General features: G+C 42.0%; 1 protein-coding gene across 21 annotated transcripts in view; it reads right to left on the bottom strand.

The window, feature by feature from the left end:
• Positions 1-26484, bottom strand: part of RBFOX2 (RNA binding fox-1 homolog 2) — a 173910-nt gene that overhangs the window by 17048 nt on the left and 130378 nt on the right. For 14 of the 21 annotated variants that reach the window (XR_007630093.1, XR_007630094.1, XR_007630092.1 and 11 more), the window contains 6 exons: positions 20611-20664; positions 11193-11285; positions 8360-8420; positions 5944-5997; positions 5709-5801; positions 4452-4584 (listed from right to left, as the gene is read on the bottom strand). Coding sequence is in view for 13 of the 21 variants with exons in the window: in XM_050325385.1 (XP_050181342.1) it covers positions 4452-4584; positions 5709-5801; positions 5944-5997; positions 8360-8420; positions 11193-11285; positions 20611-20664 (488 nt within the window). In the remaining 8 variants the exon portion in view is untranslated. Of the gene's footprint in view, positions 1-4451; positions 4585-5000; positions 5069-5708; positions 5802-5943; positions 5998-8359; positions 8421-11192; positions 11286-20610; positions 20665-26484 lie in introns of all 21 variants that reach the window. The other 7 variants (XR_007630095.1, XR_007630099.1, XR_007630097.1 and 4 more) reach the window with 2 other exon arrangements.

The raw sequence follows: 26484 nt of genomic DNA, 5'->3' as shown, positions 1-26484 counted from the left end.
CCTGGTAGTAACGACCTATTCCATAGCAGAGAGAAGCAACTGGAAGGGTTTCCATGGGATGGTGCTTTTTCTGCTTTAAGCCATAGTTTTCTTTCTCTCAGAACTTCAAGCAGGAAAACTGTTAAACAGAACCTGGGGTTCCCAAACAGCTGCTCTTACCAGAGCATTTGCTAGCTTAAGACTATGCAGCTTGCTCTGGGGACAGGGGTTGGGGAAGGATGAGGAAGGAAGAGAGGGTATGCCCCCCACCCATTTGAGTTCAGCGTGTGCTTCACATACTGGGGAATTTCCTCCTGCTTTGTCCTCTGAATAGCTCCGCACAAACTTGCTCAAGGCTTTAAAAAGCATTAGCCCCACCACCTGTGATGTTCATGGATCTGATGTGTATGACTTACCCATAGCATTACGGAAAAAGAAGGTACGGAACACTAGCTATTCTTTTGACTATTATTTTTTACTCATCAGATGAAATGTGAAATGCTGCCAAGAGCCTGCCACCCTCAGACACCCACCTACTGTAAGGCACACACACGCAAAAAAAGCCCAGCAGATCTTGCCAAAATTCTGCATGCTATTACTAAAAAATAAAATAAAATAAAATAAATCTTGCCGTGTTAGCTACTGCTTGAATAATTTAGTCTTGCTGTCTTCCCCAGGAAAAGTACACTCCATTCCCAATGGACAAAGTTACTGTAGTCTCCAAGAGCGCTTGGGAGCAGGTATGAAGATAGAGACCCTTGTTAGAAGAAGAGGGGAGCCACTTCAGCAGGGAGAAGCAGGCCATAAGATCATGTTTGTTGAAGCTAAATTTTTACAACCACATAACAAAGAATTTGGCTCCTGGGGCAGTGACTTACATTGCTGGGTTCTCTATCTAGGACCAGGAGTGTTTTAGCAGTGATACTCCACCTGCTCCTGCAGGAAAGGCAAACGCATGACAGAGGAAGTGACTTGGTTTATGAACAGGTTAGCAGTTTTAACAGTTATTCCGAACACAGTCAGTTGGATGAATATAAGCATTACCACATTGGATCAGGCCACTGTTTCTGTCAGCAAGAAATGCTAGCATCAGCTCTCCAGAGAAAACTGCAAGGAACACTAATAACAGGTAAGAGTAAGACTTCCTGGATCAAAATAACCAAGCACACGTGCATGCTCCGTCTCTCCCTTGGTTAGGACTCGACTGACATCAACTCCCAGGGCTGAAATTTAGCAAGGTTTATTTATATGCTAGAATATCCATATTTGTGATTTTTAATGCTCACAAAAACTGAGAAAATTCCAACATTTGAGAACCACGGAGGCCATTCTGGTAATGTAGCCTGACCAGAAGCATAAAGCAATCCAGCAGCCCATTAAATCTGTGTCATCTGCAAAAAACAAACTAACTGAGCTACAACACATCCACGGGAAAAAGAATTATGCTGGTTTTATGAAGCAGCCAGCATATCATTTAGGTGTCCCAACAGTTAACTGTGTTGTAAAATGAACCAAAAAAACCACTCCAAACCCCCAAAGCTCCCTGCTGCCTTGTATCTAGTCTTTTATCTGCTATGGCTTTGAACCTGTGAATCCTCTATGTATTTACACTCCCAGACTAAATTACTCTTTACTAAAGGCAAGTCCACTCTTCATATAGGTACTTAATGACCACGAACAAGTCAGAGACTAACCTACCATTTGAGAAATAAAATTTATCAAGTTTATTTAGATCTGAGAGTTTTACAGTAGGTAAGTTTTTCTCACACTGTCTAAATTCTTACAGGTTTTGGTCTTAAGTGTAATCTGTCAGCATGCTCATTTAAAAAGCATGGTTGCTACAAATCAGGGGCAATATTCCAGTACAGTTTTTATTTATGCTATATATCAGAGGTCTCCTTATTTCTACTGAGTGGTATCTCAGTTATAAACTGAAGGTGACATTTGTATTTGAAGTCAGACTCAGGTGACTATCTAACACCATCTCCAACAGTCTAAGCAACTGCTTTCTGAGGTATGAATAGCCTTCCCTGGATAAACATCCATGGCCATACATAAATATGGAAATTCCACATACACACTGGTAATTCTTAGTTTGAGTTCTTGAAATAAATATTAAATCATTAAGAGCCATGATTTCTTGCACCTTCCTCTGGTCTAGCACTTGACACTGTCAAAACTTACTCTAACCTGAATGGCCCTCAGGTCTGATCCAGTATGGCAATACCAATGAGCTTTTATTAATCTATATTCTGTATTTCTTTAAATTCTGCTAAGCTCTCAAATGCAGTGATACCATTCAGTTTTGTAATTTAGACACCATTGAGGTTTGTGAAAACCAATTCCTTCCACCAGGTTTGAGTTAACCTGCAGCTTACTTTACTGCCTTCTTCCACATTACTATGTCTTGGTCGCTCATGTGTTGCTGACTGATCTTATAGTGTCATCTTTCCACTGGCCAGGAAGAAACTAACTGAGGCAGGGCAAGGTATCAGGAACATGTGCCTGTCCCTGACCCCATGGAGTTCAACAGTGCCCATATGGAGCAGTGGCTGTCCAGGCTACTGCAACATGGAACTGAATAGCACATTTTGTATTACTCTACTAGGAATCAAATTTGGTCTACAAATTATCTTTTGGAGACTCAGACTATGATGACAAAAAACACCAGCAGTTAATTACACCCCAGTGCTTGGACTGGGGACAGTCCTGGGCCATCTTTGAACCTGCCTTGCTTACTGCTGCCCTTGTAAATATTTACTACATAGTGTCCTGCCCCTGAAGATATGGAATCAGCCAGCACGGTCAAAAAAACTCGATGGAATGTAAGTAAATACAGACACGAGACAATAATTGGAAGGGCTAATCAGTGGAGCCTGGCCCATATTCCAAATGGAAATAAACCTTTTACAGGGACTCAGGCTGGATTTATATTAAAGACAAGCCCTCCCAGTGCCCCACTCATGACGGCCTCTTGCTAGGAAAGCTTAGCCATTACTCCCAGGGATGAAGAGCACATTTCCTCTCCCTGGTGCAAATATTTCATATTCTGCTAGACGGCAGCACTTAGCTCAACTTTGCTTCTCTGCTTAGCTGTGGAGCACTTCCTAATAAAACTTGACTGGGTCAATTTCAGAGCAGCAGACAATTGCAGCTCAGAGGTTATGGTTAGAGGATAACGTGAACTAGAAATGGTAGCAGAAAGAGGTGGATCTGAATACCCAGAAGAAACAACTGCTCAGAAGACCAACATTCAGACGGGAGGTTTCATTTAAAGTCTTCTGGCGAATTAAATACAAACATTGTCTAACTTTGCTCTCTGGCAAATCGGGCAGATACGTGACCGCTGCAGCTTGCTTCCTCGAGTTCTACTTTAAATATCAGACTGGACTCTAAAAAGAAAGGGTCACAGAAGCTCTCACCACTTAATCTGGTATAGAAGGTATTGTAAATTTATCAGGTCAGCTCCCTGTTGTGTGTGGATTCCACCTTCCTTTTTAATAAAAGATTTGTGATTTATTTTCTTCCCTTTTGGGCCTAGTCTAAAGAAAAAAAAAGGGCCAGTCCACTTCTCGGTCTTGGAGGATTCATTCCTACTCCTGTTCTTTCTGAGAACATTGCCTGGAAAATATGGCAAGTAAAACTCCAGAGACAATATGAATAAAGCATCCTCAAAATCAGAACAGAAAAAAAAAGACAGTTTGGAAGGGATTTGCTGATTTATCTGTCATTCTATCACGTTTACACAAACCAACAAAAACCCCCAAACAAAACTCACATACAGACCTAGTTCCCTGTACTTTTAAATAGCAGAATATTCTTTTGTAACAGCATCTATTCCACTGCATTACTAGTGAAAAGTCTGAGGGCAAAGAATGCTAAGGCCATGCATTCACTGCTGCTTCATTGCACTTTTATTTTCCCTACATCCCAAACACTCCCAGCTTTAAATTAATGGACTTGATTAATCTTTGTTTTAAACCTTTTTAAACCGTCTCCAACAAAGAAAGCAAATCCATTGTGGGTAACTGGCTCTTCTGTGTCCTACTGCCAGATGGTGAGGCATGAAGGTAATGGATAATATTCCTCAACCTGGGATATGAAAATGCAAATGGAGTGCAAAGAGCAGAACCTTTTCAGGAATTTTAGATCTTCTCTCTTTGTGTCCTTCTCAGCAGCACTATAACATATTGGGTCAATGGATGACAAATACCCCATAGACAAATTGAGAAATTATGAGAAGGAATTCATCAGCGCTTTAAGCTGTCGCAAGTACTGAAAATTGTTTCAATCAAAAACTCAACACAGAAAAATTTAGATTTGCCCCCACTGGATTCCATCATGTGCAGAATGCTCTGGCACTAGCAATATCTTGACTCTCACCATCCAGACAATTTTAGGGTTTTTTTGTTAACCGATTAGCTATTTGACACAGTTGTGCAGAGCACTCTGCTCCTGTGACCTGTGCTTACCCTGGGTAGGCAGGGATGGCCGTGGGAGGTACCGCCCGGACTGCCCCATACACTGTCCTTCCTCGGCCCCTCAGATGGGCGCCCCGAAATGCGGCTGCTGTGGTGGCTGCAGTTGGATAGGGGAAGCCTGGAACTGTAAAGAGAGACAAAGAGGAAGGTGAAAAGGATCTGAGCTCTTTCCCAGAGAACAACCACCTGCTTCAAACACAGTGACACAATAGCTCCACAGCAGTGGGACGTTTTGCATCAATCCTGCAGAGGGACATGCTTATAACCCAGCAAGCATCCCATACATACTTCCTTCTACACCATGGCCCTTTGGGGGAGAAGGGTTGCAGAGAGGTTTGGCATGCAAGAGGTTAATGTTTTGGCATGCCTTACCCACCCCAAACAGGGTTCAGATCCCCCCACCTTCTGACACCGCCATGCAGTCTGGTTAGAGTCTGAGAAGCGCAGGGAGTTACTATCAATACAGCACACGGTTCTTCCAAAACTGCAGAGGCTCTTTAAAATAATTGGTCAAGAGGCCCTTAAAGTCAACCAACTTACATCAGTCTCTTCCCTCCTTTCCCCTCCCACTCTTTGCCACCCAATCCTCTGTATGTTCATTTTAAAGCCTGAAAGACAAGATAGCCCATATAATAGCAGCAGAAATTTCCCATAAAGTGCCAGTTTACTGAGAGCCCACCTTCATTTAACAAGTGTGACCAGTAAGTGGCACCACATATAGTGACGCCTACATTACTACGCTTTAAACCGGAGTAAACTGGCTCGTGATGAAATGACGTAAAACCTCAGAGGCATCTGCAAATACGTAATAAACAGATACCAAGAGGGAAACGAGTCCCAGGGCAGAAACCAAACCCAACCCAACGTGCGTCCAGGTGCATGCCACTAGGGGCCCTGCAGACTCGCAGTTTAGCAGCTTGTATAATATGTACTTTAGGGATTTGTCTGTTTGGTTTCTTGGATTTCTAAAGCGGGGGGGGGGCAAGGGAATGGCCTATTGCTCAGACACAGCCTCCCCTTGTTCTGCAGCTTCCTTGTTGTTCAGAAAGATCCATTCAGCAATACAGCAACACATTGCAGATGAACAAGTTACAGCAACTGCAGAGTATACTTTGGCTCAAGCTAAACTCATTCTCAGCAAGACCCATCCTTTAAAGTATATATTATACAGACTGGAGAGAAGAAGGGTAACAGGTCATTGTTAACTCAAGCACAGTAACAATACAGGGGTCAACGGGGGTTACTTACTGATTAAAGGAATGTAAGTGTTAATACCCCCCCTTCCTGAGAGGGGCACTGCAGCGTCATTGCCCAGCGAGACATCTGCTTGAAAGCTGGACGCTATTTTAATTTTTAAAAGAATAAAAAAAAAGAAAAGAAAAACAAAACCATAAAAAGGTTATAAAGAAACGGCAGATTAAGAACATAAACAAACACCACTGCAGTTAAATGGCAGAAGTGGAAGTGTCTACTTAAGCTCTACCTGCATATAACTCAGGGCCGTACACCGCTCCAACCACAGGACTCAACTTCCAACCTGAAACAACAAAGACTGCAGTGAATGCCAAAATCTACACCAAGAGAAGGAACGGGCAGCATAGGTAAGGGGAATGGTCTCTTGCATGCGCCCCAGCTTCACATGCATAGCTCTTTCCAATTTCTGCTTCGCCTCATCCTCCTTGGTGTAGATGGAGGCCAACTGCCTTTTTCTAATGTCAAGTTCTAGGTACAGGTCACTGTATCAGAGGGAACAGCAAAACATCAGCTGACCCGCAGCACGGCAGAGGCACTGCTGAGGGAATGCCAACTGCCTTATACGCATATTCGCCATGAGCACCGTGCGACCTGGCATTCCCTGCTGAACCTTGCTGCCAACTCCTCCCTGCTTTCCCGGGAACACTGCAGATCCAAGCCCTCTCTAAAGACACTGGCCCAGACTGTCATCTCAGGCAAGTCAACCTACAGCCTTGAATTCTCAAAACACCCTTCTGCCTTGTTTGCTAGAGGACTGGTGAAGAGTAACAGTGTCTGAACCTCCTCATTAACTGCATTACACAACTTAGGTTCATAAAGCCAATTCTCATTCTATTCATCTCACATTTTCTTCTCTCTGTTATTTTAGTATTTCCTGTCTTCTTTGTGCTGCTTTTCAGGTGAAAGCCTTCACAGAGAACTGATTTTAATATAATCTGGATAACTGGCAAGAACTGCAAATCATCAGCATAAGATGACTGCCTACAAGAGAATAGGGCTTAAAGAACTATGAGTATGAGGAGGGACATATTTCCAGTCAGATCTAGAAACCTATCTGTGCTTTTCCCCTCCATCTCTCCAATAGGGGAGAGAAGGAGTGTAAAGCTAACAACATAATCTGATTAGCTTCCACAAAGCATTCCTATCAGGAAAGATCTCACTGTTCAGCTAGGAATCACACAAGCTTTATTATTTAAACAAATAATTACCCTGCCTCTGTCTTGGAGCTCTGGTGTACTTACTGAACTTTAACACTTCAAACCACTCTAGAAACCAAACTTTGTAAACTGCAGCCCATCAACACTACCCCTTCATCTGCCAGCAGATTATCAATGAGAGATGCAGTGTAAGCTCCCTCTATAAGAATAGGCAGGCTTCTGCTGCACTGCCCACCTTGATGGCAAAATACTCCAGTTGCTGCAACAAGAGGACTGGGAATCTACTCTCAAATTTAGTAATAGCTGTACACCCACTTGTCAGTATGTCCTAAGCCTGGCCTGACACTAAATACCTTTGCATAGCTTTGAAGCTGGCTTTAAACTGCTGGCTAGAAAAGCAAAATATTCTTGCCTGTTATCAGTTTCACAAGTACACCAAGTTTTGTTACCAAGCAGTCACACACATGACATTTTATGCCCTTGTTTTCAGGACAATATAACATGGTTGCATTGCCTTCTGCTACAAAATCCTTTCATGTACTGAAACTCAGAATCCCAGCCCTTTTGCCTGGCCCTGTTTCCCCAGATCTGCACTCAAAATAAGATTTATTTGCCAGGAGCCACTCAACAAGTCAGCAGCAAAGGCACATGTAAGATTTTTATCTTCTGACTTAGGAGTCTTATGTTATAACCAAGAAAGGTTCTCATGCTAGCAACTACCTGTACACAGTTTCCTGCCTTGCTGAAGCTGTTTGGGAACATTTTCAGACCAAAAAGGACTTTTCTGCCTGTCTTTTTCTGCCTGTTTCAGGATAAAGAGTCAGATTCAAAATCTTTATCAAAGCAGCATTCAGTTCTGCTGGGAGAATGACTTTTTATGCTATATATGCCCATGCAATAAAATTACTCTACGGAGAACCACCAAGATATCCCGATGAAACAGGATTCTTCATTACCCAAACAACTTGGCCTTTCTCTATTTAGGTCCACTTAGAAAATTACTGAACACAAGCAAAATCAGTAACAAAAAGAGAGCAAACAAGCAGTGCAAAGCCTCTGTTTCCCTGGTTGCTTGGGGACAGCTGTACTTTTACAGACAGAACCTAAACTGAGATATAGCTAATTACGCATCTTAAGTTATGCTTCTGCATTCATATTTAGGTATCTGTGTGATGGCAATGAGACACAGGAGCACTGCACACCCCACTGTACAGCATCAGCTTGCAGTAGTAGGGCAGGCAACTCATCACTCTTTTGCATCTTTACTCAGCTTGGCCACGTCAGGCATGTCCCTACTTCTCTCTGTCCCCACTTCTCCATCTGCAAAATGGTATTTCTCCACAAAAACTTTCAGGTTATACTGAAGAATAAATTCAGGCTTGTGGGGTTTTGTTGGTTTCTTTTGGTCCTGAGGAGAGGTCATGACTTTTCCCTTTCGTCTTCCTTCAAATGTTTCAGCTCATCATTAGTACAAACAGTCTCTCTTACCATTTGCGTAAGGTGTGACCATCTTCTTATTGGTCATCACTCGTGCAGTGGCGTTGTTAACCTAAAAGTAAGAAAGGGGAGGGGGAGGAGAGGGAAGGAAGCAGACGAGGTTAGGGAAAATGGTGGAAAACTCAGACACCACACACACACACACACATACACACTATACTTCTCTGAGCAAAAAAAATTAAACATCTAATTTTACATTAATGCAATCTTTAAATTACTTTTAACAGTTGCCATTTAATTATAAAAGTTACGGCTAAATGTGGCATTTTAAAATTATGCATTAAACAAAAGGCCAACGAGAGTAAAGTGCAGATTCTCCACCGCCCTGCCATCCTTTGGCACAGGATTATTTACAGCTCAGTGATCAAAAGGGCAAAATCGATGTTTTGTCCAGGTTCTGTTCAATAGGCAGCAATAATTTCTGCAGCCCAGGGCAGGGGAACTGAACCAGGTGACTCACAAACTGACTCGTTTCTCAAGCTCACCGCTGGAACTGGAGCCCAGCAGGTCTCCAGCAGGCACGCTTTTGGATAGAAAAAGGTAGCCTCGAGTCCATCAGCTTTAGATTTGAACTCCCAAGGCTTGAGCTGGTCTCTGGAACACCACCAACTGTTTGGACAATCTCTATTCACTGATTTCCTCCCCATCATTTTAAAATCTTTTTCCAGATTGTTTCTTTCTTGTCACATATCTCAGAGAGCAAAAAGAAGAAATACATAGCAGCAGACCTGGGTCTTTTTTTGGTTTTATTGTGCCCTCCACCCTCTTTGCAGAGCTCTGTATAGTTCCAAGCAGTTTGATTGCTCAAGCAAGTGGGGTGCTACCACAGAGATGGTGCTGATAAAGAAAAGATGGACTAGTTTGGAAGCCAAGTTACTGCAGCCCCACGTCAGACAGCCTCAAAGTTCTTGCAAGGAGGGTGAAGTCTTTATGTATCATCAATAATTTACCAAAACCCATGCCAAATGGGAATTGAGGCCAGGGTGAAGAAGAAAAAAAGTGGATACAAAAATAAAAGCTGCCTCAGGCCCTTGAGACATATGGATGGCGAGTGTACACAGGGTGGGGAGTCTGGAGCTACATTTTACTCTTGTTTCAGCCCCAAAACAATAGAAACATTACACATTTAAAAAGAGAAAATGGGAAACAACAATGATGAGACTGAGAGCATGCAGTTAAATACACACAGATAAAAAAAAAGGAAAAAAAAACACCACAATTGATTCAGAGGGTGGGGAGGGGAGGAGTGAGGGGATAGGGTCTCACAAACAATCATTTAGATGGAGCGAGTGCCTGAAATCAGCTGCTACAGCAAAGTGCAACACAAGCACTTAAAGGAAAAATTGCCAGAACCAATCAGAAACCACCAGTCAGCAAAGAGACCAACAGCTGCGTTTCACTTAGTAAAGAAATAAACTGGGGAGGGGGGAGAAAGAAAAAGAGAGAAAACAAACAGTAACAGCTACAAACAGGTCTCAGATAGAAAGAGCAGCAGAAAGAAGGGGCGGGAGAGAGAGAAGAGGAAATGGGTGCATTAATAAAAACCAGCCAAACTGGAGTTCAGTAACTCTGAGTAAGATGTGCAAGGGGAGATCACCATGAAGTCAGTAATCAAACAGCTCAGACTGCTACAAAACAATATGTACATCCAAAGTCCAGGCGGCATTACTCAACAGCATTGAAAATAAAAGGGGGAGAAGGGGGAAGGAGGTGGGTGGGGACAACAAGTCAAATCACATTTCGTAGTGTTAATGTGAGATGGCAGATGGATTTTTTCTTTCTTAATTTTTTTTGTAATTTTAAGAAAAATTTAAAAAAAAAAAAAAGAAAAAGAAAAAAGCTTCTTCTCTAGCGCTTTTGTTTCACTTACCGCCAACTCGTACCATCGCCAGCATTGTGTATAGTTACCATGGAAAGAGTGAGTCAAGTGAAGGGCCCTAAACGCTAAACCATCGGAAAGGGAAATAAAAAAACAAAACAAAACAAAAAAAAAAGGCAAAATATGCAGACATCTTACTCAAAAACGGCGGCTTTTTTTGTTTCAATATTTGCACTTTTTGGTTTGTGATTTTTTTGTTGTGTTGTTTTTGTTTGTTTTTTTTTTAAAGAAAGAGGGAGAGAGGGATGATGCCAGTTAGCCTTCAACACAGTGGAACACCAAACTGGTCAACACCAGGCATGCCCAACATATGGCCATGTTGGCCAGCCAACATTAACCCTTCCCTCCCCTGCGGCGAGAGCTAGAAGCTTTAAGGATTAGCTTTCACCAAGCCTACTTTTGACCATGGGCAGGTCAAGAAACCAGCAGTGTGTACAGCACAGCCCACTCGGGGCTTCTGCCCCCATATCTCCCCACCCCTCCCCACCACAGGCATCATCTCACACTTGCATGGAGGAGAACTGGCCTCAGAGGAAAGAGAGGATACTGGCTGGCCCCCTGCTTGCTTTTTTGGACACAGACTTAGAAGATTGGACAGTACTCTTTCAGTTAGTTTTGTTCAGGCCTGGTAACAGGAAATCGGAGCCTCGCAAACTGAAGCAAAGGAAAAATCAAGACAGCAGAAGGGCAAAAATTTGGAGTGGGTGGGAATAAAACTTAATAAAAGAATAAAGAAAAGAAAAAAAATACCCAAAACAACAATAAAAATATTCTGTAAAGGGTGTAAACTTCTATATATTTCAGTGCAGGGAGGTGAAGGACACAGACACAAACACACACGCACACACGAGACTGGGATCCAAATGTGAAATAAGTGAGGCAAGACACAAAAAGAAATCAAAAGAATAAATATAAAGAAGAAATTGAATTACTGAAGACATGCACCTCGATTTTACGGCCCTCTACCACGGTGCCGTGTAATTTCTCCCTGGCCCTGTCTGCATCAGCACTATTCTCGAAAGTTACGAACCCGAATCCCTGCATGCAGCGGGAGAAGGGGGGAAAACATGCACATCGTTATATATTGAAATACTGATCTCTAGGTAAATAGAGAAAAAATATCACAGTATGAAATCAACATCAGCACAACTCAGCAATAACCTCCTAGTCACATTGTTGGTTCATGCATGTTTCATAAATGAAAGAAATTAAATTCAATAAAAAAGGAACCGTAATCATAATAAGAATAATAAGAGTAATTAAAAAAAAAAAAAAAAGAAAACATAAAAGCAATTGAGGCCAGACCAAAAAAGAAGTACAAAGTTACTCGAGACAATTTTTCATTTTGGTTTGGTTTGTTTGGGTTTTTTTTGTTTAAAAACACTAAACCCTGCTCCAACATAGGCAACCTGGTCAAGCCCAAGAAGGGCTTCTCTCCCCTCAGCTAATGAACATACATGCTTTGCAGGACCCCCACCCACCCCAACACAGTACAGGACATTGAGTAGCACTTTGTTCTCTTGAGAAACTGCTACAAGAGCAAGTAGCCAATCTGTGTTATGCCTGGCACCAGGAAGTCTGCAAAGCTCTGGGCAAATCACACACTGAACCTTGCTTTTCCCACCTGTAAAATGGAGACAACAGTAATTACCTACCTTAGAACACTGTTGAGAGGAAGGGTTCTTTGTAAAGCATCCCTTGCAAGCTCTTCGGGGCACAGCTCATGTCTACTCCTAAGCCTGTAACTTCCCTAATGGCACATGGGACCCTGAAAGTAAGCAGGGCTTCTAGGTGGCACCATCATATAAACATTACTTAATATGAAGATTTAGAGTATCGGGTACTGTAGTGTCAAAATCTTCCCATCTCTGAGTACTGTGTTGGACTTGACTGTAAATCTAAACACCTAAATACCAATTCATCAGTCAAGGCAGCATTTGTCTGACATTGCTGACCCACTGCTACCTCCTTCCTACCCTGCTACCAACCTTACTTGGCTTTGTTCTGAGATGGCAACCTCTGGGGCTGTGGATAGCAACAGATCTCTGCCTATTTAGACCAGGCAGCTTCAGAAAAATTGACATGCCCTGCTTGGCACAACCACAAAGGCTCAAGGACTGCCAAAATGTCGCTTTGGCTAGACAAATTTAGGTTTACCGCATCCATGAAGGCACACACAACACGCCTGTCCTACATGCTTATGCTGCTGCCAACTCATGCAGTCGTGTAGCAGGGCAGGGTAAGAGATCATGCTTCCTTCCACAGAGATGAATGCACTGACATTAAAAGAGAGCCAACATGACTAAATGAATTAGGATTTTAACTAGTAACAAATGGCATCTTAATACAGACAACTGTGATGAGATACTCTTCATGCCATTACAGAGAGCAGACACAAACAAAAAATGCTGTTGCATTCTGCTTTTAGGGTATCTTAAGAACAGAAGTAATTGGCTCCTGTGGCTTGGAATAAAGCAAATACTGATTTAATGTACTGGTTTAATCTCCACTAGCTTCAATACCCTCAGGAGCAGAAAAACAAAGCTTACATTTGATGCAATGGAAACTCACAATGTTCACTGAAAAGCAAGGTGATGAGAGGGATCTACAGCTATGACTGTCAGGGAAATGGCATGCTAGCCACTCGGCCTCCTCCATGCACCCTGGGGTCCACATGTATGGACTGGACGCCCCAAAAAACAGACAGCATCTTGATTTCTAAGCATTGTTAGCAATGAGACACAAGCAAGCCATTATTCTTTAAGTGCTTTTTAAAGTTCTTTACAATGCTAATCTTAAACAGCCCAAGCCATTTAACAAGCTGGCTTTTACAACCCACAGCTAGGTTTCCAGCACAAAACTCTCACACATTTGTAAAACGCAGGGTTGGTTTTGGGGTTTTTGTTTGTTTTGTTTTATTTTTGTTTTGAGGGGTTTTGTTTTGGGGGGGTTTTGTTTGGTTTGGTTTTGTTTTGGGGGTTTTTGTTTTTTAACTTCTCCCAAATCTCCAACAGCAGTAATAAAAGAACTTAGCTAAGTAGTGCAGTGTTGAGATCAACAAGAGTGCTCCTTTGGGCTCCAACCCAATAATCTACAGCTTCAGATAATTTATTTTCTCCAGCTATAAATAAGGAGCTATAAAAATATCAAACTGATGCCTTTTTCAGAACAGCATAGAAGATTTCTGTTTAAATGAATTAAAATCAGAGCTACAAGACACAGGGGCTAATAAAACAGCCCAACTGCATATAACTCTCAAATATGTCACAGAGAACCAAAGGGGTGCAGGGGGTGTAATAGCAAAGCTGATTATGAAGGAATAGGGTATTGTGTCTGCTTCAAAGAACCCCTACAGAGAAAGGCAAGCCTGAGAAATAGAGCAACACCTTTCACTCTGGTTCTGTATAATGGGGAAAAAGCATCTTCTAAAAGGCTGGAGGAGGAGGGGAGGTAAGGACTGCAACACGAATCTCTATTTCCCTCTTCTCTTTTTACATTAAAATTTCTGTTTGTTCTAGGCAAGCCTGTGGAGACTGAATGAAATTTATGTCTTCAGTGATGATGTGAACTGAAAGCTGGAGTGCAGATGGAAGGTAATTTTTTAGACATTAATCTGTGCAGGCTAGAACTAAACTAAGACTATTTTAATTCACATCTGCTTGCAATTAGTGAAGTCTGTATGGGTTTTTAAAAAACTACATTAGCATTAATTATCTTTAAACTGAGTAGGAATTTTCAGTACTTTTATTAAGTTTACTCAAGGTAGCATACAACCCACATGCAGACTATAGGAATATAATTAACAATGTGAATTAAACCAGAATTAATCTGATTCAGAACAACATAACTAATTAACCATATTGACAGATCAGTCCTTAGCTTGTGCAACTCTCTTTGTCGAGAACCATTTAATGTCAATGCTGAATTAATGCTTTACATAGTTGACTATGGCAGAATCAGTATTTGTGCCCTCTTAGTTTGTCATATTAATGCATCTCCTACACATTCAAATTTTCTTCAGAAAAAACAGGTGAGCCATGTTTGACATTTTTGTTATTTCAAAGTTTAAAAACTAGCAATTATATATATACACACATATTTTTGAGGTGGGAGAGAAAAAAGCACATACATATATTTTTTATTCTTTCTCATAGATGACCTGTAAAGAATAGGGATTAATTTGTAACTATACATATAAAACAAACAATTCTCAGTATTCTCTCCTCAAGGTTGTCTTGACCTTGGAAAAATAAAAAAAGAAAGAAAGGAGGAAGAAAAAAAGAAGAGATGGCAGGTATCCAATATTTACTAGCTTAGCTTTATAGCAGGTACTGGATTGCTCCATAGTACTAGGTATGGAGCCAGAGGAAGGGAAGATCCTGGATAAAAAAAAGACTTAGGGCTTCTAAAATTTAGATTATACAAATAGCTTGGGTTTAATAATGCTGTTATGATAACAAGGCTGAAATTTTCAACAATTCCTCCCCATCAGCAATTGCCAGGAACTTCTCCCATGCAGAAAATAAGTTTAACCCAGTGAACACTAAACTCCAACAACATTTTTAGGATTACTCATTAATTTGCAGTACCAGACTAACCCCTTTTTACCCAAAGGTTTATTGAAAGGGCCTGAAGAGACCGAGTAACTGCCACCCTTTTAGTCTGGCCTCAGACTCTGCAATAAATAACAAGCAACATGATGAGCAGTGGAAAAAAAATTAATAAATGTATATATAGTATTTGAACGTTTCCATCTCTGAAGAATGAGAAAGAAAATTTACCATGTAACCGTAAAGGGAGAAATCAAAAGCAGACGGTTCTCCTGGGTGTGGCCAGAACACAGAAATTAAACAAAAAACAACAACAAAAATAAAATAAAGTAAAATAAAAAAAAAATAAAACCAAAGAAAACTAAACAGAGCCCCTTGAAATCCATGCACTGTTAACCCTTTTTTTTTGTCATGGAGTTTAGACCAGTCACCCTAGCAGCAGCATCTTTGCCTTGTACCACTGGAGCACGCAGCCAGCAACCAGCCTTGCTGTCATCTGCTGCTGTGCTTGGTTCTAAGTAAGTTTTTTCTTTTGTTTTTTGGTTTTTTTCCCCTTATTTCCATAATATACAAACTTTTAGAAGCCTGAAAAAAACGGCCAAAGAGGCAGCAGTTTAGGCCACCTGTTTGCAAGACATTTGGAAAGACTAGGAGGGTTTCAGCTATAATCCACCTGAGATGAGCAGGACTGAATGCACCGGCAGCATCACAGCAAAAAACCAGAAAACACATTATTGAAGTCACACACACAAATGCACCCTTCAAACTGGTGAGTATCGGCACAAAACCAGCCGCCACCATTTCAGCAGCTCTTCCAGCTCCTCCCTGCCCTGTGCCTCACTTTGAGTGCATTAAAGCACACAAATGCAAAACACCCATCCGTGTACCTGTAAGATCTGGTGAGTCAGATGCAGGAATTAATCTGACTAAAAAAATGTAAATGTATCTTCAAAAAAACCCCTGCAGGGCTATTTTTAAGCTGTATCATTTCCACAGTCCGGCTTGTGTTGCTCCACTGCCGATCCCTGCTGCAGAACAGAGGAGGGGGCAGGGGCCGGCAGCGGGAACCCAGTCAGCACTGCTGTGCAGCGAGAGCTTGGGGCTTCAGAGCAGCTCCAGCCAGCCCAGGTCAGGGGCTTCACGGCCCACATCATCCCCGGCTGTGTGCTGCTCCTCCTCCCTTCAATCGATCGCGGATCTCACTGTGTGGTCTGTGAGTTCAACAGGCTAAACTGGCTGAAGACAAGCTCATTTCTCTCTCTCTCTTTCTGCTGCACCAGTATTTTGCCAGTTTAGCACCCTGGATTCAGTTCCCTACACAGTAAAATGAGCACTACTGGGAAGGTGCTCCCACAGGAGCAATACTATGAAAACATCAACTTCAGCCTGAAATTCAAGTTTAAATAAACCAGTTTGGTGTATGGACTAATTTAACTCGTTGGTTTAGTATTGCAGACTTCAAGGCATAAAACTACTTCAGTGAACTAGGATAAAGGGACACCAGTCATGTCTCCTTCATGCCACTGGCATTCTAAAGGGATTTGGTGACCTGAGAAGGTCATGCTGGTCGCCAGCACTTAATTTGTTTTTAAGCCTATTTGTGTTAATAACACAATTTGTATTTCTGGCTCAACAGATGAAAATTGAACAAAATTTATAAAAATAGAATTAAAATGAAAACAAGGCCTCTAATTCATTTTATGTAAGAAGGGGCTTTCCACTGAGGGGAAATTAGGCCCAGAACAAGAGTGGCTCAACTCAAAGCACCTAATCCATTCAAACAGAAATAAATGCACATACAAGCATACAGCCTTTAAGGCTTCATTATCAAAACCAGTATTTATGTTTTTATTTATTAACTTACAGTTAATTGCAAACAAAAAAAATCTTACACAGCTTCCTGCATAAGTTTTTAGTTAGCACATGTTTACTTACATAAATCCAAACACCAATAGATGCAATTTCTTTGTGCAGACAAGATGTAACTTACTGTACAACTAATTTTTTAATTAAATATGAAGCACTTCAAGTCACTTCAGTCCTATACAAGAACTTGGAGATCTGGATCTTCCAAGTAGAAAGCAGTGAGGGACAAACTTACAGTATCCTGAAACCATGAGCTCATCTGCACTGATATGAACTCCTACAATTTAAAAAGCTACAAAAAAAAAAAAAATCCCCTCCCTATTCAGCTAAGATTTTGCTATGTGCTTATGCACTCTTGGTCTCTGAATGTCATCGAGGACACATCTTGGAGTGCCGCATGGTACACAGCTGATGAGCAAAGAGCTTGGATTCCCTTCCCCTGCAGCTTTCTGAATGCCACAGGGTACTCGTTACACAGGCAGACTGCTTTAATTCTGCAAATATGTCCACTTGTTCAGTTCAGCACAATAGTGATAAAATACGCATCTAGAGGATGCATCTCCACTAACAAAAGGAGCAGGAATCCTCTCAACTTCCTCTGGAGGTGTTTTATTCACGGTTCAGTGAAGTGCATGGTAAACTGCAACCATGGGCAGAATGCTATATAAAGGCACTTGATATGAGTCAGAACTAGAAATGTAATGGTAAACAGGATAAATTAAACAAACAGTTAGTTTCCTGGAAGCAAGCAAAAAACCCCAAACAGATCAAGGGAAGACTGATGTCATTCTATTGAATAAGAATAAACCAAAATGAAATTCAAGGGATGTTTAAAGTTTGTATCTTCTTTCTCATACACAGCAAAAAGCAGTGTAAGTGTGAAGTCTACCAGGGCCCATATAATCCTACCGAATAGACTGAATCTGGGAAGAAATTGAGTTACAAAACAAGAATTCACGTTGCTCTGAAAGAACAATCAGCAAAACTAATTATTAACTGCCTCCTACTCTGCTGTGATATAGGAAGTCAACAAACAACATTTCTGAGAGAACCTGAGGTACGAGGTGGTTGTGATGGACACACGCTGCTCTCTCTTTGGTCACCAAACTTCCCAAGTACAGAGAGATCTTGAAGATGCAGCCAGTTTGATATAGTTCCCCCAGGCTGTCGAAGAAAACTGCCTGGTCATCTCAGGTGGATTCAAAAAGGAAGAATGCAACCAGCACGCTTCCTCCAGTCCCTCCTACCGACCAGCACTGGAGCGATCCCAGCCGAGTTCTCCTGCTACAGCTTGTCAGGGACAAAGCGCTGCTCAACCCCATCACACGCTGGGTGGGGACGAACCCAGGGCGGTTTGGGATTCACCACTGTACCTTTTAAACATTTACAAAACATATACACAAAACTCTACAACCCTTAGGAACCCAGGGAAGGGAAGGGAGCATTGAGAACACAGCACAAGGCAGGCAGCAGGAGCATCTGCTTTCGGATTCCCAAGAGAGGAGGAGAAGAAGAAGAGAGAGAGGTTTCATATCATTAGATTAGAATGGAAACCACAGGGCAGGAAAATGCATTCAGAATTTTTTTTCCTAAGGTGGAGGAAGAACCCAAGAGTGAGTGAGTGGCCTCCAGAAAGATCCATTTCCTTTGCTTCACCATCAGATCACCAAACTGTTGTTTTTCCATTGTTATGTGAATACCAGGTGCTTCGTGCAGCTACACCCCACTCAAACACTGGGGTCTCCCATTTTCATGCTAAGCAGGAAGAATCTTGCATTCTTTTTAAAACAGGAATTACTTTGGGTAGAGAATGATGCAGAGATACCATGAAATAACTCTTTGGTTGTTTTCTCATTCTGTTCAGATTCTGACCCATCCCTCAATACAGGCTACAAGTTTTGTAATTGCTTTTTGCTGTAAGATGACCAAAAAAAGCAGTAGAAAACTGCATGGTCAAGGACTGGAAGAACATCCCTGCTTTTGGGTTTGTTTGTTGTTGTTGTTTGTTGTTTGTTTTGTTTTTTTTTGTTTGTTTTGTTTTCCAAATATTTATGAAGGGTTCGGGATAAAATTTGTCACAGAACTCTTCAGCAGTAATTTTTGTTTTAACTGAAAACCAGAAGCCTTGGGCTTTAGCAACTGCACAAGAAGGTACTTTTCATATAATAAATCAAGTATTCACAGAAAAGTCTTCAAAGTCAATGTTGGCTAGAAGGGAAAAGGCAGCCGTGGGCATTTAATACACAGGGCTGTATGGATGGGAGACAGAATTAAGTTCATGTGTGGAGAGGAAAATACTGCTCTGGAAGGCATGGGCAGTGGGGTATGAAGGACAGAGCTCACCCCTTGGCCAGGCCAGTTAATTTTGTTCTTTCTTTTGCAATAATAACCAAACAAATAGGGACTTGATAGAGGCCAGAGGCTATTCCCAAAGCTGAACAAAATTTACTAAAATCAAGAGTAATTTCACAGATAGCTTTGGCCTATAAATATCAAAAGAACAGCAGAGCGCAGGATAAATATTTACAAACTCAGCACAGCTGATTGTTTTGGTAAAGCATATAGATTTTTATCCATTCGGGGAAGTAAAACACTATAACTAAATCATATAGATATTTACTTGTTCAGACTGTCTTGTCAAAAATCGAAACAAAAGAAAACCATGGTATTAAGCACAAAGAAAGGATGGGAAAAGGGCTAAGACTCATTTCTCTTATATACAGATCAATGGTTTTCTGGTTTCCAGTTAATACAGAGACTGAAGAATTTCAGAATGCATCTTGGGCAACATGGTTGGAAATTTGCAGAGGGCTCTGAACATGAACATACCCCAGAATATATGTTGAAGCAAAGAGGCCACCACAAAGACTGTGAACCTCAAATCCAAGCAAAAGGCATATAGACTGTAAACTGAAACTGCTTAGCTGATTTGCAACTTCAAAACCTCTTGTGTGCATGCACACATGTGCACACACGTGTGTGTGGGGAGGAGGGAAATTTTGTTTTAATTGAAAATGGGAATCTTAGCATTGATTAAGTCAAGCAGAGTATAGACATGCACTGTGCAAGCTTCCCCCATAGAGCTTTGGCAATGCACCTCGCTCCTGACCTGCAAAACTCCCTGCTATTCCAGTGCTGAACCTCCTGGGCAGAGAGAGAATCACATCAATTTGTCATTGTGGTGATACTGGTTATGTGATGAGAACCAATTGCCAATTAGGACAGAGATCACTGAATATCTCTGCAGCTGACCTAAGCAACATTTGAAATCTCATCTCCAGAGAAATAAATTACCATTAACCCTCAATGAAACCTCCCTCTTCATATATCTATACGATGAAAATAGGTGTGTGAATGCAAATTCTGGGGGGGAGGTCCACACTGGGCAGGGCAAGTGGAATGAGGATGCTCATATTAAGCATCAAATATCTCAAACATGAAAGGTCGGTGTCTCAAAAGCACCAAGTAAGTCTACAAAACAGAGTAAATAAAATCCTTTCACATATGAGATATGACAGTTTTTCTACAGAAGTATTTTAATGCAATGAAATGGGGGGATGGGGGTGAGTTAGCTTTTTTATTAAAGTCTCCCATCACACAAAGCTGCTTTACCTTATTCTCCCTTCCCCACAGGGCATCCACTGCTAGTGCAATGGGAACAGCTTGGTGTGAAGGCTCAATTGACTGACTCCCTGTTTGTTCAAAAGGTTGAGGAACCTGATCCCACATTACAGATAGGATTGTCTAGGAGCATTTGTACATGCTGCCCAGAATTGACCACGCTCAGTCTCCAGTCAGAAGGAACAGGAGACAGTCCCCAAAATAGCTTTTCCCTTCCCCCATCACACTAATTCCTGCTGATCGCTACAGAATATATTCTCTAGGCAATGAACTGCCTTTTACTCTGCAATCAAAACAAGAGAAGCGGGTACAGAAACAGGACTTACCTTCGAGCCACGCTCATTAAAGATTATCTCTACATCAAGGATTTTGCCGAATTGCTGCAGAGAGACAAGGGGGAAAAAAAGATTTATTTTTGGCAAATCATTTTTTTTACCTTTTTGGGCCTGGCTTAGTGCAAGAAGGGAGGTGAGAATATTTCCATTTCTGGCATACAGGCAAAAGAATAAAATCTCAGTGACGTGACCCAATTCTCCTGGGTTAAGACATGCAGATCCTCTTGGTCACAAACCCCAGGTTTTCTCACAAAAGTCTACAGGAAGAAAAAACAATCTCCAGAACAGTTTCAGGGATTTGAGGCATCTCATCTTTCCTGCTTTTAATTTAAACAATTCTTTCTTCCCTCATTCTACTATTTCGTCTACAACATGGTTATATGATTTCATCTCAGGCATCTAACAACATTTCTGACACGTAATTCAGCATTTCAGCTTTCTCTTGAAGTGGCTATCATGAAGAGAAACTTAACAGTGATGTTTCTCTGGAAGGGATAGTTACATATCATCCCAACCTCAGAGATTCCGAACTCTGAATCTCCTTTCCTCCCCTTTATTTTCCAAAGCTCCGCGCCTTCAAAAGAATTGATGGCAGATTCAGAAAATGCAAAATGGCAACTCCCAACAGTTTGTTTTTCAGAAGAATATAATTCAGTTTCAACCTGTGACATACAATAGGTTGTCAATGGCCTGAGAAAGTCTACCACCTGTGATAGAATTCTGACCTCTGTCTCAGCCTGGAGATCCCAAGGAGAGCTCTGCTCTGTATCAGTGGGTTCAAAAGACCTCCCTATTTAGCACAGAACACAAAATGGAAAACAAGAGTTACACGGTAGAAAGGAGATTTACCACCTCTGTGGAATTACATCTTTCACCTTGCTTGAAATGTATTAAAATATTTCTATTGAAGTAGCCAGACACAAACCAGTAACCTAGAGGTAAAAGCATCATCACTTCAGAGGCCCACAATGCTCTGTATTCTAGAATTGTCAAGGCTCTATTTCCAAGCTGGAGGTCTGCTCTCTAGAAAGATGGGTCTAGATGTAATTTTTCAGGAGCCACGTATACAAGCAGTCTTCATTCTAGAGAGACGTACTGTGCTCAGACAAATGCTACATTTGAGTGTTTTTCCCACCCCATTATTTAGGAAAGCTTCTAACAGCATGGTTTTGATCTCACTACTTGCACAAGTTTGGTAGCATATAAAGGAAGGGTCAGCAAGAAAATAAAGGTGATGAACACAGCCTCCAGGCATTGGGACACTCTCCCTTTTGCCTGTTGCTCTTAATATAGTATTTGCCATTTTTTTTTTTAATTAACATTTGCATTCAGAATCAAATGGCTATAATACTCATTTTGTGGGTGTCCTGCTTGAAAGGCTTGTGGCTAGATTTGAAAACATGGAACATTTATAACAGGGAGCCATGAAGCCTGAGGAGAAGCTCTGAGTATGTAAAGCAATAAAAAGTTATTAAGTTCCTTGAACAAGTATTCCACAACTGTCTGCAAGCAAGCAAGCAAACCCCTTCCAACAATTTTAGCTATAGTTTCTGTCTGCTTCCATTCTCCATTCTTAAAAAGGAGATCTTGGTTCACAGATGTTGTTTTTACTGTTCTATTGTTAAAGGACAATACTTGATCTTCTATTCATCCCAAGAACAATTGAATTCACAATATCCCACGTTACATGAAGTTTGAATAATGCTAATGTAAACACGCATCTTCCTTGAAATGTTCAACAGCTTAGGCTTGATCCATGCTGGATCCTCTTTTGACTGCGGTTGTGCCAATCACAGCTAAAATACATTTTCTATTTCTATCCCACGCTTGGTGTGGGCTTGTCAATAAAGGAGATTAACCGTTGATTGCTTTTTATTGTCTTTGTTGCATATGGTTTGGGCACTGCCTTGAAAGAAATCAGTCATGATTGCTTTCCTGGTAGACTATTCCAGCGTCGTTACATGACATGGGTTGAACCAATTTAACAGCTCGTGGCTGCTGAAGAGCTGTCTCTGTTCCCTTGTCCTTCCTTGTCTGGTCTCACTAGCCTCCTAGGGCTGGCCTTAGTTTTCATTCTCACCTGTAGATAAACTGATACAGCTCAATGATCCTGTGAAAACCTAATCCAACAAAAGGAATGAATACAAAGTTTTTTGACAGTTTACTTATCTGACGTGACTTAAAGGGTCAGGTGAGCATTAGGGCTCTAAGAAGCAAAAGGGAGCAGAAAGCAGACCCTGCCTGAGAGCAGGATCTGTCCTCTGCCAGATCAGCTCAGCTGGCTAGCGTTGCCACACACACACACACACTGAAACAGCCAGCCTCTCGATACATGCAAGTGCCAAAATTCTTTTCAGAATCTTCAAAGTCAAAATCACCATTCTACCTCATTAGAATGATCTTGAAAGCGAACAAACTTGTGCAGCTTCTGGTGCACAATTATGCCATGTCGTCTTCCCCTTTCTGCACACCCAGCTGGGCCTGGTAGTACTGCCAGCACTGCCTCCCAGCCCTTCTGGGCTGAGTTCCCCACACAGGGTTGCCACACCAATAGGAAATCCTGTCTTGTGTGTTTAACTTCTTGTGGGTGCTGGTGGTAACACTGAACAAAAGTGGTCTGACCCAGCTCTTTGAGAGGTGGCAGGTTTTCCTCCTTGCCTAGCAGATGATGAAGGTACATAATTTCCTAGATGACAGACTCAAGACCACTAAATCCTGTGGCTGCAGCGAGCACAGGTTTGACATCTACTGGAATAGGCTGCATCCACCCATGCAAACTGCCCCAATCTCTTTTCTGCCTAGGAGTTGAGGGTGTTTAAAGAGGCAAGAGGGAAGGACCTCCTTGGGAGAAAAGAGCAGACACAACAGGGGCTAACTGCTGAACTGAGGTTTGCTTGGGAGGGGTTTCCGGCTCCATGAAAATCCCTGGAATCAAGCAGCATGACCGTAAGGCAGGAGGATGTGCCCTGGGCTCTTCAAGGCTCTGCTGTTGCCGTTGCCACGGTTGCTCTGACAGCTCCTAACACCACGACTCTCGTCCTCACTGCTGCAATGGTTACAGCAGGTCCAGCACTGGAGGCACTTTTTTTCTGGTAGCATGCCAGAGTTTTCCTGAAGAATGGAAGCAGGGAGATAAAGAACTAGTTCATTTTAACAGTGTATGTCTCCTTCGAAGCTGAATCTAATTTAGTGGAACATAAAAAGGCACTTTGTTCTCCTATGGTGCTTCGCCTACCAAATGTCAACAGCCTACTGCAAACAAGAGAAGTTTTAAGAGCTCCTTACTGAAAGGTCACAATTTTTGTATGGAAAATGCTGGGCTGTCTAAATACAAGGGTCAACACCAAGTGCCCTCCAAAATAATTTTTTTAAATCATGTATACAGGCATGTTTGTATGTTTCAACAGACAGAGGGTCTGGCCAAATAAAACAAGTCCCATGCTTAAGTCATCCATGAAGACTAACCGTCTAATCTCTGACTTTGAAGACATGAATCACTGGGCTGACAGACTTGATTGGCTCATTCAATGATTACCAAGAACTTCTGCTTAGAACCCTGCACAGCTTCTGGAGAAGGCTCAGCACTGTGAGTTAAAAAGCTTGCTATGTGACCTAGCAGACAGCATTTCCCCACCATATATCAGGTTGTGCAAGAAGCCACCTCCATGAACTGCTCATGTGCACGTGGCATATGAGAGAAAGATATACACGCACACACTCTTCCAGTTATGCCATGGCATAGGAGCCAGAGTATCTTGTTTTAGGTTAGTGGTTCCTTCCTGAAGTGACCTTGACAAGCTTTCAGTTATTGTTCTGTAAAGCAGATAAATGAAAAATCAGCTCTGCTACAGTGGTAGCAGGGAGTGGTAGAATTCACAGTTTTTAAGAGGCATAAAGATATTAGCAGATATGAGTTATGACCAGAATCCAGTTTTCTTGTTTGAACATCTACCTTATCATTGATGCAAGGGCATCGTGCAAGCAAAGGTATATGTGTGCTGTGTGTTTCTTTCCACCCAGATGACATGAAGGCAACAGATTTTTCCAGCTGGGGCCATAGCTACATTCAACATAATAAATTTGAGAGATCTGGCACCAGATAGCTTTTGCCTTCCAAGGCACTGACAGTTTGGTAATGCCCCTCCTGTATGCTCTGTTCCAGCTGGCCTTGCCTCCTCTCCCTGTCTAGAGCTTTCAAAATCAGCTCCAAATGTGCCAGACAAATAACTTAATCCTAAAGATGTAAACAGTGGGGAGTACAAGGCAAATTCTCTAGAAATCATGGAACAACAAAAGGTAATGCAAGACACCATGTGACCACATCACATCCCTACAAGAGAACTCTGTATGCCCAAGCAGCTTCACTAGCCTTACAAAATTCACTTAGAGTCCAGTGAGATATCTGAATCTCAGAGGTGTCAAATAGCCCATTCTTAAAGATGGTCAAAACTCAAAATAGCCAGAAACCAACCTCCTGTGTAGGAAACCATTTCAGGTCCTCAGGCTTGAGATGCATAAGCAGAACAGGTCCATGTTGCAGAGAGCGTCCTTTCCCTAGCTCCCAGTTCCATGGGATATACTTTCAGCTGAGCACAGTTGGTTCCATCCTAGCCTGTAGTAGTAAGTGCTTAGTTATGGCAGCATGGAGTCTGACAGAGCTATGCTGTTATCAGTACACAAACGTCCTCACACAAAGCTGAGTCACATCTCTTCAAACAGTGGGGCCAACCCTGTTCAGCCAAGCTACACCAGTATGTTCGCAATGACAGGAAGATGGAGCATTTATAGACCAAAGCACTACCACAGTTTACCAACTGAACAGATAATAAGCAAGTACCAAGCAGCCCTTATTAGGGTTGACCTATTGCCCAGCAAAACACACATTTTCTAAGAAACCAGACTTTAACAGGAAGCCACACAAAGAGCACAGATTTCTAACAGGATTTGCAGACCACAGACATCCCAGAAGGGGGAAGTGATGAACACAGCTTCTCAGTCATTTCTTATCCTCTGACTCACAAATAAAAGATTTTCACATGAAACAGTGAGATAGGGATGACCAGGACTGGAGGCCTCCAGAAATCTTCACATCTGTCCAGTTTCCATGTCTACACTTCCAGCTCCTTATTGCTGCCTTGTGCTATTCCCCAGAGGTGTGATTGCAGTGTAACCTGGTAGTGCTGCCACAGCAAAGGTACTTGGACCCATGCCCACAAAAGTACCACACATTTAAAAATCAATTTTAGAGGACTTAGCATGTAGACTGAGTCCATATGAAACTGGGTTAATAAAAGATAACTCCACGTAATTTTACCCAGGCCTTTTCCGCAATTAAATCCAGCTACAGCACAGAACTGTTTACTAAATGACATTCAGCTCAGTCTCACTGCAGATTCTCCTAGTAACTCACATGAAAACCTAAACAAATCTTAGACAGGTACGTATGATCCAGTGATTACTGCCTTCCACCAGAGGGTTAGTACAGAAGTTTCCATAGCAGATAAGCTTTTGCAGAGCTAGACCAACAGTACAAGAGCTGCCGACAGTTGCAGTGACCAGTACCCCTGAGCAGAAGCACCGTGGTCCCTGCCACGGCTGCGCAGCCAAAGCACGATGTTCAAGCAGCACCGAGTACACAAGTCCTTAGCAAAGGTGATTTCAGAAAATGCACAAGTGGAAACACATCAGTATAAACAGCAGTGCCTCTTGTAACTCTAACCAACATCAGCAGGAACAAAGTCCTGCCCTGAGACAGGGCTGGGGCTCGCTCTCATCGCAGAAAGAGCTTGGAAACAAGAAAAGTCACAGAGGCCACCTTGTGCCTGAACAGTCGCTCTCCAATCCTGACACACAGGACTTGTTACA

Source organism: Myiozetetes cayanensis, unplaced genomic scaffold (genome assembly GCF_022539395.1).
Source record: "Myiozetetes cayanensis isolate MyiCay16 unplaced genomic scaffold, myiCay2020 scf3, whole genome shotgun sequence".
NCBI classification, from domain to species: Eukaryota; Metazoa; Chordata; class Aves; order Passeriformes; family Tyrannidae; genus Myiozetetes; species Myiozetetes cayanensis.
This window is presented reverse-complemented; position numbering and strand designations above follow the sequence as displayed.